The sequence below is a fragment of the Neomonachus schauinslandi genome, chromosome 8 (assembly GCF_002201575.2).
Source record: "Neomonachus schauinslandi chromosome 8, ASM220157v2, whole genome shotgun sequence".
Taxonomy (NCBI): Eukaryota; Metazoa; Chordata; class Mammalia; order Carnivora; family Phocidae; genus Neomonachus; species Neomonachus schauinslandi.
The window spans coordinates 52347550-52369102 of NC_058410.1; the positions used below are offsets into that span (position 1 = coordinate 52347550).

Sequence of the window (21553 nt, forward strand, 5' to 3'; positions counted from 1 at the left end):
AAACATATAGATCCCCAGGCCCCATACCTAGAGATTCTAATCTAATTGTTTTAGGATGGGACCTAGACACAGCTTTTTCAAAGCTCCCCAGGTGATTCTCAAATGCAACCAAGGTTGAAAACCACTGATGTAGGAGAAAGATCAGAGATAGTAGATGGATAGGAAAAAGAGAAGGGCAGTGAGTCCCCTTTACATAATGTCTAATGACATAAAAGGAAAGAGAAAAGAATGGGAGAGCAGCTGGGGGGTGACAACAGGTAAAACGGAGGTTCTCAGATTCTGAGACTGATCTAAAAATCAACAGTGTTGTTGGCTGTTTCAGGTTCAAAAAATCAGAGATGGCTACATGATCAAGGAACTGCCCACATGTGTCAAAGACTTGGTAACAGTACAAAGGACACACCAGTAAACCCTTTTAACAAAATGTACTATTTTTTTTCAGAAGAGTTAGTAACTAGGGACTTGTGGCAAACAGCTTTAATTTCTCACAAACAAATTATCTAAAGGTTCAACTCTGAAATCATGTGCCAGAAAATTTACCACCCTGAACAAAATTTTTAAAAAAATTTTAAAGGAGAGGCAAAAGGAAGGAAATTGAAATAACTCAGAGCACTTGATAACTGAAATTATCTTCCCAGTAACCACACTGACAAAGGAGTTTTCAAAGTTGTAAAATCATGTGATTCAGATGATAAAACCAAGTTATTTTCTTCTCTTCCTTCTTGACTACCATAGATGCATGAGGTAACAAGCTGGGAAAAAAATGTTTGAAAGCTTTATGATCCTGTTTAAGGCAGAATGATGAACCCAAAACAGAACACAGTATTGGTAGTCAACAGACAGAGCAGAGCACCTCAGAGCAGGTAACACAGACAGACATCAGGTGAGAATTATCTCTGCTCACACCAACAGGTCAAACACTGGGAGCCCAGAGAGAAAAACTCAGCTGTATTTCCACTGTGTTAACAGTTAAAACCAATTCATCAATCTACAGTTTTTGATTTGATTAGAAAACTAAGATGTGGATAAATCTGCATCTTAAAAATGAAAACTATAATTTTTGATTAAAAACATCAATTTGTTAAGTAATTATTTTAAAATCAATTTAGAAGCCACAGTTCTCACTAACACCTCAGGTTAACTTTCCTAATTTAATATACTTCACCTATTCAGTACTGATTACCCACAAATTAACTCAAAGCAGTATTCCCTGATTTTATGAGACTATCAGAATAAATTTCTCCCCTCCTCCCAAAGAACACCCTACGAAATGATATCTATGGTCAAAGTGCCAAACTTCACCTTAGCAACTAACGTGAAGGTTGAATGTGGCAAAGCCAAAAGTATGGCCCAGAACACATAGACTTTCAGCCTGAAATAAGGCTCTTTCTTGGAAAGGGAAAAGACTAATAGGACTGCTTTAGATAATTCAGTTCAGCAGAGGACATGCATCTATTCAAACAGAAGGCTGTAAGCTTATCTTTATTGGACAGGGTTGGAGATAGAAGGCCTGATCTAGGCCACTAATTTCAAGAAACAGTATACTAGCTCACCTAGGAAGTTATCTATCAGGAGCTTAAGAACCTAAGTGTGCCAAAGCAAGCACACTCACCCTGGAATCAGCTCGAAGATAACCTTAAAATAATCAGGCCCACAATTTTCATAAGCCCATTCTAGGCTTCTCAGGGTTACACAAATGGTACACCTAATCTAACTGCTCATTACTCTTTTAAACAAATTCAGAATGTTTGGGCTCAAAGTTTCAATGTTTCCTTTTTAAAAAGTTATCTTATTGAAACTTTAGTCTGTGGTCTGCCATTTATTTGCAAGATGTGTATATGCATATATGATAAATTATAACCCTGTTAATGAGACTGTACTGAAAACTAGTGAATAAAGATACATCCCTTCTCATTCTACCAACTGGGGGGTAAAAAAAAGAGATACCCAATACAAAGATGCAAATGTATGGGGGTGCCTGGGTGGCTCAGTTGGTTGAGTATCAGACTCTTGATTTCAGGTCAGGTCAGGATCTCAGGGTCCTGAGATCAAGCTCTGGGTGGTCTGGGCTCCAAGTTCAGCAGGGAGTCCACTTGTATTTTCTCTCCCTCTGCCCCTCCCCCTGCTTGCATGCCCAGTTATACTTGTGCACTCCCTAAAAATAAATGAATAAATCTCAAAAAAAGAAAAGAAAAGGATGCAAATGGGGCGCCTGGGTTGCTGAGTCATTTAAGTGGCTGCCTTTGGCTGGGGTCATGATCCTGGGGTACTGGGATCAAGCCCATGGCTCCCTGCTGAGCAGGGAGTCTGCTTCTTCCTCTGCCCCTCCCCCTGGTTCCTGCTCTCTCTTTCCTACTCTCTCTCAAATTAATAAATAAAATCTTAAAAAAAAAAAATAGATGCAAATGTATGAAGGGTGAAATTAAAACAAATCCTCGATTTGGAAATGAATGCTAGCAGGAAGTCCCAAGACAGCTATCCTGTAAGGTAAAAACTCTAGAAGATCTACACCAACCCTGAGTTTTAAATTAGGTAAAAAAATTTTTAAAGAATTTATGAGAAGGACAAGTTCTAATGGAGAGATCTAGAGAAAGAGTTTTACTTTATAAAACCATTACAGTATTAGAAAAAAATTAAAATGTATCAAGCTTTTAAAAATATTAAAATTAAAACTTTAAAAAGAAAAGGAGAGGAATCGAGCAGGAAGCGTTAAACATCACTCAGCTGAGCTTAATAAGAAATATGGAACTGAGGCAATTATCTAGATAATTTATGATGAAAGAAATATTTTAAAAATCAATTATTAGGACATTTCAGCTTAAAAGCAGTTTGAGATTTGAATTATGTGAATTAATGACTCAACTATCCACTTGATCTTTCTAAAGTAGTACCAATTTTCAAGGAGACATCTAACAAGTTCCACTGGATATAATTTTATGCCCACCATAAACTTCAGGTTTATATCCAGAAGTTTGTACCTTTAAAAGTCCACTGTGGCCACTGCCACCTTCTACTGCAACTGCCTCCAGGCCCATCACCCTCCCTCCCCAGCACCCTGCTATATTCAGTTATCAGGCAGAACCAGTTTGCCCGCTCCACACTTATCATAGTGTTTCAGTCTATCTTCTGGACACTATCCAGACACTACTCACCTATCTTTACCATAAAACTGAGAGTTCTTAAGTTTTTTCCAACACACATAGGATTACTATTCTGCTAGCCATGTTTTATCTTAGGGCGCATGAATACTGCATTCCCCAGGGCCAGTTAAAACCATCATTTAGGTCCTACCCATACATAACTTTACCTTGAAGATAAAAGCAGTAAACTTTTCAGTAGAGATCAACACTTTAACCTGGCCAGCACCTTGCATTATGCAACATTTTCTGTCTCTGTCTTGGCAACCTGCCTTTAAACCCAACAGTAACTGCACTGCAAAGAGTGAATCACAAAATATTTTAATACCTTTAGTAATGTGATCTGATTTGGCAGCCAAACTTCTGCCAGGAACCTCTTATGAATTGTTTTCCCCCAAAATCCATTTTTCTTGGTGGTCTTGTCTCCATTCATCTACCTGCCTAAAGCCTACAGTATAGAAGCACAGATACCCTGTTCTCCCAAAGCAGAAATTTGCCAGAGATAAGAGCCCAACCCAAAGTATTTCTACACACTATGTATCACATTCTATTAGTACTAAATAGTACACTTTGTATCTGACCGAGAGTAAACCATAGCCATGCAAGGAAGTGACCTATCAGAAATGAGAATCCCTGGGGCGCCTGGGTGGCTCAGTCGTTAAGCGTCTGCCTTCAGCTCAGGTCATGGTCCCAGGGTCCTGGGATCGAGCCCCACATTGGGCTCCAGCCCCACATTGGGCTCCGTGCTCAGCGGGAAGCCTGCTTCTCCCTCTCCCTCTCCCCGTGCTTGTGTTCCTGCTCTCCCTCCCTACTCTCTGTCAAATAAATAAATAAAATCTTAAAAAAAAAAAAAAAATGAGAATACCCAAACCAGCAGGTTTTTGACAGAATTCTCAAGCCTCTTCTACTCTCCCACTAAAAGCCAGGCATGGACTCAATTCTTAAGTTATTAGCTAATAAAAATCAAGGAAAGGAGCCTACATCCTGGGTCCAAGTCCACTCCCCTAGCAGCACACAAAGAGGTGCTACCTCAGTCAGCCAATGATCGGAAGACGAGCATTCAGAATAGTATTCCAGAGGATCACTATGAGGGTTAGTGGTAATACATGCAAAGATGTGGCACACAGCAACTTTTAAGATGGCAGCTGTTTTCTAAAAGTACAAACTTTCAGTTATAATAAAGTCACAGGAATGGAAAATACAGCATGGTGACTAGAGTTAATAATGCTGTACTGAAGGTTTGGAAGTTGCCAGGAGAGTAAATCTTAAAAGTTCTCATCACAAGAAAAAAAAAAATTCTGTAACTATGTGTGGTGACAGAGGTTAACTAGACTTTTTGTGGTGATCACTTTGCAATATATACAAGTACTGAATCATGTTATACACCTGAAGTTAATGTTATGTGTCAAATTTACCTAAATTAAAAAACACATAAAAACTCAACCCTCGGGCGCCTGGGTGGCTCAGTCGTTAAGCGTCTGCCTTCGGCTCAGGTCATGATCCCAGGGTCCTGGGATCGAGTCCCACGTCGGGCTCCTTGCTCGGCGGGAAGCCTGCTTCTCCCTCTCCCACTCCCCCTGCTTGTGTTCCTGCTCTCGCTATCTCTCTCTCTGTCAAATAAATAAATAAAAATCTTAAAAAAAAAAAAAAAACTCAACCCTCCCCACCAAATGAATAATGTAAATAAATGAAATGGCAGCTATTTAATTTTATTGTTATACACCCCCCACCCAACCCAAAGTCCCACCTACACTCCAGGAATCAGTAGAGTGTAGCAGAAAAGGCAAAAGTTCCAGAGTCAAAGAAACCTGAGTCTGATCCCAAATAAGTTCCTTGAACCATTTCCTGGTCTTTAAATTGGGATTTACATGAAATGCCTATCACACCAGATCAACATTAGATGTAAAAACCTAACTGATCATTTGGCGCTTAGTGTTCAATAAATCATAGCTACTATTATAATTATTATTATTATACCTAGGCCTGAAAATGTGGTTGCGTAGACTCCTTTTTATTGTAAAAATCATCCTGGCTCCCCTTCCCAAAAATATCATTTTGAAATATAAAATTAAACAGTGCAATTCTGATTCCTAAATACTTCAGAACAATTCAACCCAAACACCTACTAGGTACCTAGAAAATATCTACTGCTACTTTTAGATTTTTTTTCTTTTCACAGTTATGTCTATGAACTAAGTTGTGTCAATTACACCAAACTGTGTAAGACAGGTATCAAGTTCATTTTTTTTCCATTATGGACATCAAATTACTTGACTCAATGTCTTTGATGTATTTCTTCAACATTATTTACTCTGTCTGACATAAATCAAACAACCAAATATATGTCTCTATTTTTGGTACTATCTACATTGTTCATCTATTCTTATGCTTATACTCTAGGTCAGCTGCCACTTCTAGGAGGACAACCACTCTGTGTTCTATGCTAGATCAGGATGGCTGGTTTTTTGGATGTAAATGTACACAGAGGAGACATGAGCCTGAAGCCTCAGGTGTGAGAGACTTTGAAAGTCCCTGAACCAAGCAGAGGAGGAGCTAAAGGGACTCCAGAGAGATTGTGGATTAGCCTTACTACCATAACCACTGACAATGAATCTGATAGGGTTCTACCCTCTCAAGCCATGACATGGAAGAAACGATTCTTCTTCAACACTATCCTTCTGCTGAGGACCCTAGGCTCCTCTCTCCCCTCAAAGACTGGCTGTTCTAGACCAAAGCTCTCAGCCAGAACTCATGGGCTGCAGTGTAAACCTCAAGCCCACACTCCACAGGTACAGCCATTCCACCAGCTTCAAGAAATAGGCCAAGAAATAAATTCAATAACAGGGGGAGAGGAGGTGTTATGAGGGAGAGCCCAGGACACATTAGAAATGGGAGGGAAGAACAAATTCTAGCTCCTTTTTTTTTTTTTTTAAGATTTTATTTATTTATTCATAAGAGACATAGAGAGAGGCAGAGGGACAGCAGGTTCCCCGCTGAGCAGGGAGCCCGATGTGGGACTCGATCCCAGAACCCTGGGATCATGACCTGAGCCGAAGGCAGACGCTTAACCATCTGAGCCACCCAGGTGCCCCAAATTCTAGTAGTTCTAACTGGGAAATCAGGTGTATTCATGCCTCCCTTCTGTCCCGCCAAGCAGGATGAAGTACAAATTTAAACTACCATAAGGCAGCCTGTGAATGATTAACATTTTAATCTAAAAAAATTGGAAGGGGGGGCAGGCAGAATGGGTGAAAGTTGTCAAAAGGTACAAACTTCCAGTTATCAAAGAAGAGACTAGATCTTAAAAGTTCTAATTACAAGAAAAAAGAAATTTGTAACTATGTGTGCTGATGGACATTAACTTAAGTAGGCTTACTGTTCTGTACATTTTGTGACATACACAAAAATTGAATCAGCATGTTGTACACCTGAAACCAATGTTATAGGTCAATTACATCTCAATAAAATAAATAAAACTCTGTATTCTTTTCCTCTATCTGCAACCCTGCCTGTCCCTCTCTTTCATCTCTAGGCTCTTGTATTTGTTTTGTAAGGCTACCATAACAAATTCACGGTCTTAAACAAAAATTTATTCTCTCAGTGCTAGAGGCCTAGAGGCTATAAGTCCAAAATCAAGGTGTCAGCAGGGTCAAGGTGTCAGCAGGGCCATGCTCCCTCTAAAGGCTGGGTGGGGGACCCCTTCCTGGCTTCTTCTTAGCTTCAGGTGGCTTCCAGAAATGCCTGGTGCCCTTGGCTAGTAACTGCATCACTCCAACCTTTGCCACAGTCTTCATGCAGACCTCTCAGCATCTAGTGCATCTTAGTTGTCCTCTCCTCTCCTTATAAGGACGCTAGTCATTGGGTTTGGGGCCCACCCTAATCCAATATAACTTAATTTTAACTAATTACCCCTTAAAAGATCCTATTTTCAAATAAGGTCACATTTTGAGGTTCCAGATGGACATGAATTTAGGAGAATACTATTCAACCCACTACAACTCCCAAATTAAAATAAACCACCACAATGCAGCGCTTGGGTGGCCAACTTGGTTAAGCTTCCAGCTCTTGGTATTGGCTCAGGTCGTGATCTCCTGGTCATGAGATGGGACTTCTCAATCGCCATGGAGTCTGCTTAGGTTTCTCTCTCCCTCTCCCTTTGCCCCTCCCCTCCATCACACACAGGCACATGGGCACACACAAGCTCTCTCACCCTCTCTCAAATAAATAAATAAATCTTTTAAAAAAATAAATAAACCACCACTACAAAATATGAGGCAAAGTGGAAGATGACAAATCACAGCATTACAGAAATATTAAAAAAAAAAAATTGGGGGCGCCTGGGTGGCTCAGTCGTTAAGCGTCTGCCTTCAGCTCGGGTCATGATCCCAGGGCCCTGGGATCAAGCCCCGCGTCAGGCTCCCCACTCAGCAGGAAGCCTGCTTCTCCCTCTCCCGCTCCCCCTGCTTGTGCTCCCTCTCTTGCTGTGTCTCTCTCTCTGTCGAAAAATAAAATCTTAAAAAAAAAAAAATTCAAAGTTATAATCGCCAGTGGACTACTTCCAATCTCAATTAGAAATAATGTACCTTTTGCCTTTCTCTCACCTGTGGGAAACTGTGAAGGCTTAGAAAATATCAGAAATCCTATTCAAGGGGCACTTGGGTGGCTCAGTCAGTTGGGCGTCCAACTCTTGGTTTCGTCTTAGGTCATGATTTCATGGGTCTCGGGATGGAGCCCCAAGATGGGCTCCACTCTCGGCGGAGAGTCTGCCTGAAAGATTCTCTCCCCCTTACCCCCCTAAATTCACATGCACGTGCTCTCTCAAATAAAATCTTCACACACACACAAAAAGTCCCATTCAAAATAGCACTAAAAAACAACATTCCACTGGCCCAGACACTTGACACACTCTGAAAAATCTGTTTATTAGGTATAAACACTCACACCAAAAAATATGAAAGACAGGGAAGGATGTTTTTCAGTTGAAAGTGCTTTCATTTAACTATTTGGGGGTGGAAAGTAGACCATGGGTCTCAGAAGACCAAGGTTTCCTTTAAAAAAAAAAAAAAAAATTACCTTAGGTTTTTAACAGCCCCCTCTCCAAATCATCCTTTTCTAATAAGGATATAAACCTACATGAAAGTACTATATTTCAGTTCTTTTTATTTTAATCAAGGTATTATTTTAGCTTTCTGGGGAAAAAAATACTTGAGATGAGCTTAAAGACTTGTGTACTCCCTCTGCTGGCTCTGAATTTAAAGTAAATTATCAATGGCTTCAGGAGCCAAGTTATTAATTTCACTAGACATCTAAAACACAATGAAAGATATGATGTGGGGGCACCTGGTGGCTCAGTCATTAAGTACCTGCCTTCGGCTCAGGTCATAATCCCAGGGTCCTGGGGTCAGGCTCCCCGCTTGGCGGGAAGCCTGCTTCTCCCTCTCCCCCTCCCCCTGCTTGTGTTCCCTCTCTTGCTGTCTCTCTCTCTGTCAAATAAATAAATAAAATCTTGGAGGAAAAAAAAAAAAAAAAAGAAAGCTATGTGGATTCTCTCCCAACACACACACGCAAAGGTCTTCAAAGAAGTAAGTAATTCCAAAACAACTACTAAAATCTGCCAAAGGCATCTCTGTTGAATATAGTATAGATTTACTCCAAAGGAAAGCTAATGCATTCCATTTGTTTGGAGCAGAAGTCACTTCTTGCATCGGCCTTGCCCCTACAAGTGTACCACAACTCTTCCTTGCTCTTTTCCGTCGCACCTCTCCACTACAGGACTAGGGTGCATCTGGACACCCAGGCATGGTGAGCCCCTAGAAGATTACCTGGCTTCTTCATCATAGGCAATTACTAGAGTAGCAAATTACTGGAAGAGCCATGGCCCATGAGGGAAATTAGTCCATTTCGCTTTATGTTATCCCATAATAGTAACTGACAAACTGCAAAGAAAAAGTCCCAAGATCAAAATCTAAAAAAAAAAGTCTGAGTAGAAAGTGAAAGACACACTCTCTGGAAAAGCCCAGCTTGATACATGCACCAATCATACACTTGTGTTTTATCAAGAAGGAGTGATACATCACAATATTCTATGGATGCCTGCTACTGTACTTTTTCCAATTGGGGAAATTGTGATACTAAAAAATGAGGGTTCTTTGGTTAAGAATTAAATGGTTAAAGATACTGAGTCTGTCAGTAATGACGCCATCAGAATTGGGGTCTTCTATCATAATCACAGCCTAACCACTTATTTAGAAAACTCTTAACTCGGAAGAGTTACAGACTGGCTTTGAAAAGATCCATCTCAGAGAGTGCTTGCTGTCTCTTCCTCCTTCATATGTGACTTCTATTTTCCAATTCATGGATATAAAACTTCAAGTACCTCTGGGACTTCTGCCTCCAAATGCAGAACATCACGGACAACTTAGTTTTACACAACAGCTTTGCTCCTGTAAGAAGTGGGTAAGTGAATTTTAGGCTGAACAACCCTATGATGAATCTTTCTAGACAGTGCATATTGATGCGGCATTGGTGGGGTACACACACAGAAAAGAGACTTGATTTCAACTGTCTCTAAATGAAGTCATTCCTAGATCAAGGTTTTCCTCAGTTTCTATGATGGGTAGTGACTGGCACTAATGAAGTTTTCAGGGACTGCTATCACTAGGAAACAAGACACTGCAAGAAATGCCTTGGATAGCAGAGCATCCTTTCGTAATTATACTATATCCTATCAACATTAATGCTAAGAGGTCCAAGACTTCATAGCTGTAAGTATTCAAAAGACTCTACACATGATGTCACTTCACTCCCGAATCACATCACCTCCTTTCAGTGTCAGAGTTCCAGAACAAGGCTATCTTTATGGGCTGAGGACATAATGATTCAAAGAATAGCTCCGAGTATCAGAAATGTTTTTGTCTGGTAGACACATTCCATGCTTTGGAGGCTCTTACACTGTCCTTGGGAATATACAGGAGTCACAGAAAAATGACAAAAAGAAATAGGAGGGAGTCATGGCTGGACATGGTAGGGTGGGGTGGGCTTAAGACAGATGGCTTTTTCAGCAAGGTTAGCTGAGAACACTGATGGAAATACTAAAAAACCAACGCAGCTACTCTAGCATGAGCCAGCCTAAAGGAGGGAGGAGGGGAAGCAGAGGCGAGCAAATGAAGTAAGAGTTTGCAGAAATGGAGGCACTGACACAAACAGCTGTGAAACCACAATGGTTAACAGCAGACAGTACAGAACAGTGCTGCCCAGGGCTCACACGGACACACTCTTAGCTCCATCTCTGCTAGCTTGTAGGTTCCTGAGCCAGTCATTCACATGCTCTTGTCCTGCTTCCTCACCTGTAAAATGAAGTAGTTAGATGATCTCTAAAACGTCTTTTAGTTCTAAATTCGAGGCAAGAAGCAATGTGAATGAGTCAGCTGTATCAAGGCTCCACCTCCACTCCAGAGGGAGGCCAGTCCTATACCAGGCCCCACAAGACAGAACTGGAGACCCCAGATCAGGCTAGGACCACAGGTGTGCTCTAATCCAGATGGCCCTGGGAAAGCCCCAGCTTCTCCCCAACAGACCCAAACTACAAGAGCCATGTTATAGCGGCCCTGCATCTCCAAAGCAAGCTGAAAATGATCTGCAGAGAATTAAAGACCAGTTCCAACCAAAGTTCAACACCAACTTTGCCTTTTGCCAGTAATTTCTCTGCAGGGAGCTGAAATATCGAGGAAAGCAGAAGTACAGACATGAAAAAAGGCAAAGAGAATGACGACAATGACAAATTCACAGAACACAGATTTGCATGTTTATTTTCTGTCTTCCTCCAACAGAACCTGAATCCTGTGAGCTGGAACCTGATCTGCCTCGTGCTACTACTATATCCCTGAGACCCAGCAGAATGCCCTGTGAACCTTATGCCTTTGATAAGTATTTGTTGAATGAATAAAATGGCATGTGATGAAAATAGTTAAAAAGGTTTTCTCTTTCTAATCTGTAGTCACTTACTGTATACCAGCTATAATGTCCCCTGATACTAATCCACATGTATCTATCTCTATATAGATATAGAAATAAAATTCACCTATATATGTCATTCTGAGCTCCTTTTATAGCAGCAAAAAGGCAAAGTGGCTCTTCAGGACTTGTGATAGAGGAAAAGTTCAGGAGAAAAATGAGGAGTCAAGAATAGGACTGAGTCTGTTCCCCACAGGCAAGATGGGCAAGATATGAAAACAAAATAAATTCCATATTCTCTCTAGCCCTAGGAATCTAATCTGGTAAGCAGTGGGTAAGCAGGGTGCCCTGCTAGAATGTACAGACTGAAACAGTCTTACCTTTGCATTTTTATGAAGATCTTTGGATGGACAGTATTTGCTAAACTTTTCCCAGACCAAATAAATGACTTTTCAGTGAGACATGGACTCTTCATTAATTTTCCAAATAAAAATATCTTGCAGGTTTTAAGTAAGAATCATACGTATTAAAAAGTTTAACTACAAGATGTTCTTCTATGGTGTCATTCTCTTAAAATAGAACCCTCCTAAAATCTCCTAAAAATAAGTTTGCATAGTTTCATTTCATTTTCTAAGAAGGAGATAAACATATCAAAACAAACACTTAGCTTCTTTTTTAAAGAGTCTCTCTGCTACATAGGGCTCACAGATCAAAGTTTAAAAGGGCCAATTTCTTCACTTCATAGGTCGATGACACAGCTTTGAAAAAGAGGAAAAACAGTCCCCCCAGTGTACTGCTGCTGTAGGAAGAGGAAGTATATTCGTTGAGAATCACTGACGAAGACAGTACTGCCAAAGGAAATTACAAAACAGCATTTTGGCAACTTGGGCCAAGCAGAAGACAGATTCCTTACACACGACCATAACTGGCCCTTTGGTGAGTTACTCCAAAAGGTGACGGAGGCCAAAATTACAAGCCAACATGGAATTATCACAACTTCGTCATTTTGAAATTTTAAAAACATATTTTTAGACATGAAAGTTGCAGTTAAAATAACATTTTCTTAACACAGTATGTTGGGAAGGAACTGGATGCATTAATCTAAAGAATGAGAACAGTGAGAACATCAACAGGCATTATGTGCAGGTGGGCCCTCATCTTTTTACCCTGGGAAGAAGCTGTAAGAGCACACATTCTCACATGAAAGAAGACGTCCACAGCAGCAGGAGAAGTCGTCATATGCACAGGATCCTACGTTTATGAAATTGTGAGAAACAGCATGGAAACGCATGGCTGCCTAATGTAATCATGTCCTAATCTCCTGGGAAATGCAGGTGTGTGGGTGTGAGAAGATGAATAGTGATACATAGGCCTTAACAGGTAAACCCTGGAATCCTAGACGTCTGTCCCACAACAGGAGGAACTGAGAGAACATAGTAGTTGGATTAGGGGTGGTGCGGTGCAAGTAAACTTAATCCGAATGAAAGGAAATGTAACCTTTTCCCCTCTTAACCACATCTGACTATTCACATCTACTTTAATGCCTGAGGTAAGGGAACCTGTGAGATAGCCATCACCTTTCTCTCTGGCACAATATGTATCTGACAAACCTAAGTTAACCAAGAACTTCCTCCTTTTGTTTAAAACGCTATCTTTTCTGCCACCTCTATCACTTCACAGTTCCTAAGTACCCCTACTGATAGACAGTGGATGGTTACACAAATGTGATGAACTCATCAGCCTCCAGCAATATTCGTCTTTCTGACGCTGAACTAATAACCAAGACATTTTTAGACTGAGAGGCAAATATGCTTTTCAGGAAAGCATCTTCTACTTATGTAAGACTACTTGTTACTTAGTAAAAAACCTTTAAAAAAAATAGATCAATTTAAAGAGGAAAACAGTGTGATAAAGAATAAAAATCTCCAAAACTGCAGCTACTAATTACCTAACTAGCTGTGTGATCTTAGAGAAGTCCTTACCTTGAAGAACCAGGATTTTCACCATTAAAATAAGGGAGTTGAACTATCTCAGCAAACCTCATCCTGGCTGTACATCAGAATAACCTAAGAAACTTAAAAAACAAAAATAAAACAAAAAAGAAACACCAATGCTAAGTCCCAGACCAACCCAATTAAAACCTATTCTCTAAGTATTGGTACTCTTTAAAAGCTCCAAGGTGATCCAAATATGCAACCAGGGCTTCAAACCACTAGTCCTAATTCTGATCTTCAAGGCCTCTTTTCTAATTCTTTTATTCTCTAGTCTTAGGGTGATAATTCTGGTGACAGGATCTCATAATTCAACAGTCCAAAAAGCCACAAAAGAAGTAAGGCCTAAACCCTGCATACTGTAACTATGTGCACGCAGGGCTAAGAGAGGTTAACCTGAATTCTAGACATTTTCAGAAGTCAAAAACCCTAATGCATAACTCAGAATGAAAGTAGTGTGGTTTAAATGCACACGCATGCTCTCAAAATGACTAATCATGATAGGAATCGACTCCTGAAACTTGGACGCATGGAAATGGGTCACAATTAGCTCCTGACCTCTCCCTTCTCCCTCTTCTTCCACTGCTACTAAACCACAAACACAAAAAAAGGTTGGCTATTAGTCATAATCGGAATATGAAACCAGCCCTAGTTTCAAAGGGCTTTCTCCATCATCAAAGATTTGGAAGTTCCTGCATGGGTGCATCTTTTGATGAAGGTCATCTTACAAAAACTCTTTAACTAAATTATATCCCCATAGTCTTCAAGGATTAGCTGCTATGTGATACTCAGAAATAGAACTAATGTAAAATCTTAAAGTAAAAATAATTCTACTTACATAAAATATAAAAATATTTTACTTCATGTCCTGTATCAAACATACTAAGGCTTGAGTTTCAATTTACAATTTTTCATAATTTTAGTTAAAAAGAAGTGAAATGGAAACTAATTTAACATTGTGTGTTGACTATACCTCATCAAAAAAAAAAAGAGAGAGAGAGAGAGAAATGAGATAGCAGAGAAGGAAAAAGAAACCATGAGATCAGAAAAAAAGGTTAAGGACATAAAACCATAAAGTTTAGGACTAGGCCCAAAATCTCTACTCAAGTCCTGCAAGTTACATGAAAATATAATCAACCGAATCACAATTCATGGCTACTTTTGGTAATACTACTTTCTCACCTAGATCTTTAAAAAAAAAAAAAAAAAATCAAATGCTATTAAACAGTTACTATCTTTAATTACAAAATGAGATGTTATTTGTGGGATTAAACTACTTGAGTAAACTTAAAAAAAGGAAAAGTGAAAACCTTTCCAACATTAACTTTTAGCTACCTAACTTTTTTTTTTTTTTTAAAGATTTTATTTATTTATTTGAGACAGAGAGAATGAGAGACAGAGAGCATGAGAGGGAGGAGGGTCAGAGGGAGAAGCAGACTCCCTGCCGAGCAGGGAGCCCGATGCGGAACTCGATCCCGGGACTCCAGGATCATGACCTGAGCCGAAGGCAGTTGCTTAACCAACTGAGCCACCCAGGCGCCCTAGCTACCTAACTTTTAACTAGCAGATTCTCTGCACCAAACTCAAAATATACAGGACTAACTTCAAGTTGAGAAATTTGAAAAATATTCCAAACCCCTATATCCATTTTCTTAGATCCTGAAACTCACCCCTTCCTGACACTGTACCCTGAGATTAACCCTCACTATTCACTTAGAAATTCAGTTTTAAAAGATATCACAGTAGCACTGCTTTGAAATGGAATTCACTCTCAAGCTTTCTGTAAATGGCCCTCATATCACACAACTGGCATTCCTTTGCAAAGCTGTAAAATTAAATCAAATGTAAGATTCATAATGTCAGCATTTGTTAAAGGAAATGAGACAGATAACTGGAATAATTTCAAAGCATACGCTTTGCTTTTAAAGTATCTCAACAAGTCCTCTCCAATACTAGCCATAAAAAATTTTTAAAAAAGCAGATACTTTGTTTGCAAGGATTTTTTTTTTTAAAGCAACTCAACACGCTAAATTCTTTAGTTTTTTTCACATACAGGTTTCCTTTCCAGTGCTCCAGTTCTCCACCAAGATTAAACTGTTCTTACTGTATACACCTCCTGGAACCCAGGAAGATACAGGGCTCCCCAAAGACACGGAATGAGGAAGGAACTACCTCATTAATTAAAAAAAAAAAAGCTAACTTGCAAACAGAACCAACTGATAAGCCATATGTATCTCCAACTGTACAGGACTCCTCTGCCTGGTACTGACACATTCATGTCTTGGGGAAAGAGGCCAGGAGGATGAGGTGCCAGGAAGAGCAAAGCAGCTGGGCATCAGCAGCCCAGCAGGGGCACAGGAGTTAATCTGTTTGGATGCCCAACTGCAGGAAGTCATTACATCATAGGCCTTTCCACACCTCTCTCCCTACCACGTGTCCAGTGCCCCAAGAGGCTGAAAAGAACAGGAGAGAGCCTCTCTTCTGGTTCACTTATAGGTAGAAGCCATTATGGCCCAGCCCTGACACCACACCTCCCTCCCAAAGGCCTAGGTGAAGCTCCAGGCCTCAGTCCTCCACACCTGGACCCGGCCGCAAACAGCGCGAGTCCAGGCCTCTACGGGAGCAGCAGGTGCGGCTAGTTCGCCTCGAGGTGGTAGGGCTGGCCCGTTCAGAACAACACAAGTTCGGGGGCAGGTTTACTGGAGAAACATCTCTAAGGAATAAAGGTGCCAACACAGGCAAGGAAAGACAGCCAGCCAGTAAAAGGTTTACAACCACTACTTTTTCTAATGGGATCCGAGTGCCTGTGCGAACTAACACCCACAAGCCAGAAACTTCGACGCAAGGGTTTTCATCCAGCTAGTGACAACGACCATGCTCCTGTGACTGGAAACCACAAATCCAACCCCTCCTCGGGGCACCGAGTCCCAAACACTCCCCCGCATCCTCTCACCCCACCCGCAGAACCCTCCCCGCATCCCCACTACAGTGATTTCTACTTCGAAGTTGGCCGCAGACCTACCTCCTCCGTGCAGTCCCGGGAATCCAGCAAACGCACTCCTGTCCGCCAGTCCTTCCCTCGCCGGTATCCCTTGCCCCCTCTCCTCACCTGGCCATGCCCGAGGCTTCCTCGGAAGCCTCCTTTCCCCGCCCCACCCTCCGCGGCCGACCCTAGGTTCCCCTCCTCTGGGGGTCAGAGATCCCCCCGAAAGCTCACAGCGGAGGCTCTCGGTGCCAACCCCTCACCCCAGCGCCCGCAGGCGCGCTCCGATGAATCGAAGGCGCGTCTCGCACTGCGCAGGAGGCCCGGCGGGTCCAGCCGCCCGCCCGAGGTGGGTACGCACCTTCCACCCCGCAGAGCTGTTGCTGTCGCCCTTATCCTTGAAGTAGGGCACGCAGCGCACCATCCACTCGTAGATCTGGGACAGAGTGAGCCGTTTGTCCGGCGAGCTCTCGATGGCGCGAGTGATCAGGTCGGCGTAGGACAGGTTCCCCCAGGCGTTCCGCCGCGACGAGCATTTCCTCGGCTGCCCGGAGCCCCCAGCCGCCCCCGGCTGCGGCGCCGGCAGTGGCTGCTGAGGCTGCAGCGGCGTCTGCGTCCCCCCGTTCAGCGCGCCCGCCGCGGGGGCTGGCCCGGACCCGGAGTCCTGCCCTCCGGGAGCCAGCAGGCGGGCCGAGTCTTCAAGGAGCAGCCCGGAGCCCAGCGTGCGGCTCCCGCCGCCGCCGATCGCCATGGCCGAGACCGCCCTACTGCTGCCGTCCTCGTCGTCTTCATCGTCCTCCTCTTCGGGGATCATAGAATCGGCGGCCGTCTCCCCCGAGGGCTTGGCCGGGCTCCCCTGGAGCTCTGGCCTCTGCAGGGGCCATGTACAGGAGCGCGGCCGGCTCTGGGGCTCGAACTCCGGGTCCAGCTCCACTTCGAGCGGAGAGAGCGGGGCCGGGGAGGCCGGTGCCTCTGCCATCTTCGCCGCCCGCCCGCCCGCGGCTCGGGCTCTCGCGCTCTCCTCTCGCGCCGGGGCGGGGTGCGGCGGGGGAGGGACGGGGGCGCCGCGAAGACTCGGGCTCCGGGGAGCCGCTGCCGCTACTGCCGCCGCCTGGAGAAGCACGAAAGAGAGAAGAGAGGAGAGTTGGTTATCCCGGGCTGGAGCCCAGTCCTCGGCGACTCCGCGCCCGCCGCCGCCGCTTCCCGGCCGCACGGCGCCCGCCTCCCAGAAACAGGCAGACCTGGAGACGTGCGTCCCGCGAACCTGGCGCAGCAGACACCGCCCCCTGGCCAGGCCGCTGGGGAGTCAGGAGCGAATCGACGGGCTCGCACGGGGCAGCCCCCTTCCCCCCGCCGCCGGGGCCGCCAGATCTGCAGGTCTCTCCTGGGCTAGGTGGCTGGGCGGGGAAGAAGGGGGAGGGGAGGGGAAGGGAGGACAGGGGAGGGGCGGGGAGGGGGCGGGGGGAGGGGCGCGGGCCGCGCCTTTAAAGCGGGCAGCGGCCAGGGCTGGCGCAGCCGAGCCGCGGTCGGAGCCCGAGCGGGCGTGCGTTTGTTTATGTTTCGCTCGGGCCCGCTCAAGTGCTTCCCGCGGCGCCGCAGCCAAAGTCTGTGGCGTCTTCCGCTCTTCTTGTCCCCGGCCCTGCCGCCTCCGCGCCCCCTTGTACTCCCTTCTCCCCGCCGAGGGGCCCGAGTCCGGGGACGGCGCGGGCAGCCACCTTCTTCCCTCTTCGCCCGCGGGCTAGGAGGACGAACGCGGGTCCGAGCGCGGACGGGCTCTTGTCACTTCCAGAAAAAGGACAAGACGGGAAGCAGCGGGGCAAGCAGCTCGACGGGTGTTTGCCAAGGGTCGAGCCAAGCAGGAACGACCACTTTGGGGTTTTGTGGGGTTTATTTGCTCGCGGGCGTTGTATCCTCCACCCCCTTCCCAGTAAAGAACGGGGGGGGGGAGGGGACAAGTCAGAACATAAATCTTCCAACAGGTCAGGAAGCGCCAAGTCTCCCGGACTGCCAGAAAACCCGGACCAGCACGTTCATCACCTCCTTGCTCCCGCTGCTGCCATCTTGACAGTTTTCCCCCCTTCACTCAAGTCCTTTAAAAACACTAGCGGGAGGGAAGGGGGGCGCGCACACCGAGTCACGGGGAGGGAAAAGGGAAGCGCCTGGCCCAGCTCGGAAGCAGATCCGGAGTCACCGGGAAGGCTACCGCCCCGCTGCACAGCTCCGGCGCCTACCTCAGTTCCTTCCCTTCAGGGACGAGGGGGGAGGAAGCACAATTCCGCGCGGGCCTGGGGCACGGCGAGGAGGGGGCGCGCAACCTCGGCGAAGGAGAGGCGCTCCGGCCACCGCCGCAGCCCGCCTGAGGAAACGCCTGTCAGCCTGCGCGCCGTCGCCTTCCACATTCCTCCTCCTCCCTTCCACGAGCAGGGCGGCCGCGGCAGCAGCACAAAGTTATAGACACACGCAGGGTGCCTCAACCTAGGCTGACGGCGGGCGGGCGGGCGGGCGGATCCCCGCCCAGAGGGAGGGCTGGGCGGCGGGCCCGGGTGTGCTGTGTGCGTGCGTGTGTGTGCGTGTGTGTGTGTGTGTATATGTGGGCTCGCGCACGCGCGCCTGCGCGGCCGCGCTCCGCGAGCCTGCGGGCGTGGGTGTCAGGGAGCGCGCCGCGGGCCGGGACCAGGCGGGCTCCCGCAGCCGTCCCCGCTGGGCTCCTCCTCCCTCCGAGAGCCTCAACTACAACAAAGCGCGGCGCTGGCCTAGGAGAAGAGGGAGGGGGAGAGCAAAGCCCCAAACGCTCCACGAGCGCAGTCGCGTGGCCTCTCAGACTCAGGGCAGGGCGCCTGCTACCGGGGGTCCCCGGCGGGCGCGTTCGTCCGCCAGGCTCTATGCCCGCCCTGGTGTCCGGTTCCCTGTTAGAATCGGACACCAGGTAACACCCGAGATAAGATGCTGACCGCAGATTCCAAGGATTACCACGGCGTGGAAATACTGACAAGCAAAGATGTTGGTGCCTTACAGGACTTCGATAAACTGATGCCTTCAGATTTGATCAGGCACCGAGAGGTGTGCAGCCGAGTCTCTTACCTAGGACGCCCGACGCAGTGGTGTTTCACTTTTCATGGATTTCATGGCAAATGAGGGGAGAAGTGTAACTAACTCAGGAGAAATGCAAATTATTCCCCATTCCTAAAGGCAAGAGCAGATCTTGAACAATTATGAATGGAAAATAATTTGATTCTAACTTGTAAATGACTCCAGAACGGCTACTTGTGCATTTTTTAGTTTTTTAAAAAGATATTTCTTTAGGTTTAGAAAAACATCTTCACAAGTCCTTATCCTACTATCAGCATCTAAATTGTTCATTTGTGCACTACGAGTGCACTACATGCGACACGCACACCAAAAGCCTATTCACTTTGGTTCATAAGTATCTTTCTTTTCCCCCTTTTTCTTAAATCCTCCTAAGTCACTGGAAATAGCTCAGAGTCTAGAGCTAGCTCCTCACAATCCAATACACAAAAAGGTCCAACCCAGGGTACTCAGGAGTCCGCCCGCCCAGCGGACTCCAGGCTCCGGGCTTTGCGCAGGGCCCGTCACTCAAGTGACGTGCGGCCCCGCCCCTGCACCAAGCTAGTTCGACGCGTACAAACAGATGATGTCATTGTATCCACACGCGCGTGACCGGGGAGCTCTGCGCCGCGTCCCCATTCGCTGCGCCGCCTACTCGTCAAACCACGCCGCGTGCTGACTGGCCGCGGCCACCAGTCTCCAGGCCCCAGACACCCCTCTCCGCCTCCCGCCCCCGCCCCCCCGGCAAATAATAAACAATCGAGTAAAATTCTAAGGAAGAAAGGAAGGGAGGGAGGAGAGGAGAAAGAGAGGGCGACCCAGAAGCCAGTCCTTCGCACGCTGAGGGAGAGTTCAAGGGAGGGGGCTTAAGAAGACAGGGGAGGGGAGAAGGGGAGCAGACCTGGGGCGATGGGTCCTGCCGCGTTGTGGCGGTGTCGGGGAAGGAAAGTTGGAGAGCACCCAGCGGGGCGCGCCTGGCAGCATGGGAGGAAGCTAGGGCCCTGGAGCGGCAGGACTCGGGGCTTCGGGGCGGTGCGCGGCCGTCGGAGGGGGAGGAGAGTGAGCAACGCAGGAGCGGCGCGGGCGGAGCCGGCAGACACGTGCGGGAGGAGGGTGGGCGCGCGCCGTACTGGCTCGCCTGGGGCGCGCGGCACAGTAGCCGCGCGCGCTTGTTTACCAGCGCACGTGGGTGTTATTTTTAAATGGAATGTTGTGCTGGCCGCGCGGCTGAGTGGCGGGCGCGTGGGGCCGCCCGCGCTGGCTGGGGGGACGCGGCAGGCCCGCGCCACGGCCTCTCCGGGCTCTGTTCACCGACCAGCCAGGCTGTCCCCTCTTCGGGCTTCCAGCGCAGCGGCTGGGGCGGGCCGGGGAGCCTGATGGCGAGTTTCGCGCGCTGCCAAAGCCTCTACGGAGACGTCGAGTTCCCGCCGCGGAAAGCTGCCTTCTTTAAGCCCGGCTTCGGCTCCCACATTCACATTCCGGGAACAAAGCCACCTACTTCTCGCCCTGGAGGCCGCACAAGGCCGGGCTCCGCGGCCACAGGTTCCAGAGCCAATTTCACACGCTCACATACTCCCTGGCACACTACACCCTGGCCACGAGGTAGACTGTTACCATCTTGCGTAGTTTGTGACCTCGCTACCTAGCTCAGAATGTCCCCAGCCCTTTATACACCCGTCACTGGGGCTTACAGCTCTGCCAAGTACAACGCTTTTGCTACCTCCGCTTGTCTTTGGAAGGGGGCTTTGACTGCTTCCTGAGGTTGCTTCTGTGCTTGCTGCTCCTCTCCTCATTGTGGGCCTGACCTGAGAAGCCCTGAGTTTGCGTTTGGTTTATAGCATGGCAATGTGGACGTTGAAACAGGACCACAACACTCAACTGCAGGTGTCCGTAGGGGGTGGGAGGGGTGGATCGGGGCTTCAGAGTGGGGCTTCAAAGTGCACATGGAAGGGGGGCTGCTTTTGGGCATATTACTGGGAGTCGTGTTCAGCTTTGCGGGAGGAACCCGGAGGCCAGATCACCCAGTGCTTTGCACCGTGATACAGCATAAAATCCAGAGAACTTTCAGTTGCTCCTTCTTAATATTTATAACACACTGTAAAAGAAATGCACGCTTTTCCCTCTCTGAATCTAAGCAATCTTTTGTCGTTAAAATACATGCAGATTTAGAAAGAATGCGTTTACACTGGCTGGGATCTCCGCCATTAGATTTGCACTATAAACCTGTTCAGTGTCCATTTAGAGAATACATAACCCAAGGGCATTCAAAAAAATGGAAGAGTTAAAGATTCAGTAGATTGAGCTCTTTGTGACCCTATTGGTGAGGAATGGGGGTTGGGGACATGATATATCTATGTACCTCAAAGAGCTTACAGTCGTGGGGGGAGAGAGACATTAAAAAGTTCAGTATTTCAAGAGTTGAA

The 21553-nt window shown here is 46.3% G+C and overlaps 1 protein-coding gene across 1 annotated transcript in view; it reads right to left on the reverse strand.

Annotated features, from left to right (window-relative positions):
- The window catches only part of FOXO3 (forkhead box O3), a 127301-nt gene extending 107225 nt beyond the window's left edge, over positions 1-20076 (reverse strand). The window contains exons 1-2 of the mRNA XM_021693687.2: positions 20032-20076; positions 16426-17175 (exon numbers count right to left, since the gene is read on the reverse strand). Coding sequence (XP_021549362.1) covers positions 16426-17043 — 618 coding nt within the window. The 5' untranslated portion in view covers positions 17044-17175; positions 20032-20076. The remainder of the gene's footprint in view (positions 1-16425; positions 17176-20031) is intronic.
- Between the last annotated feature and the right edge of the window lie 1477 nt (positions 20077-21553).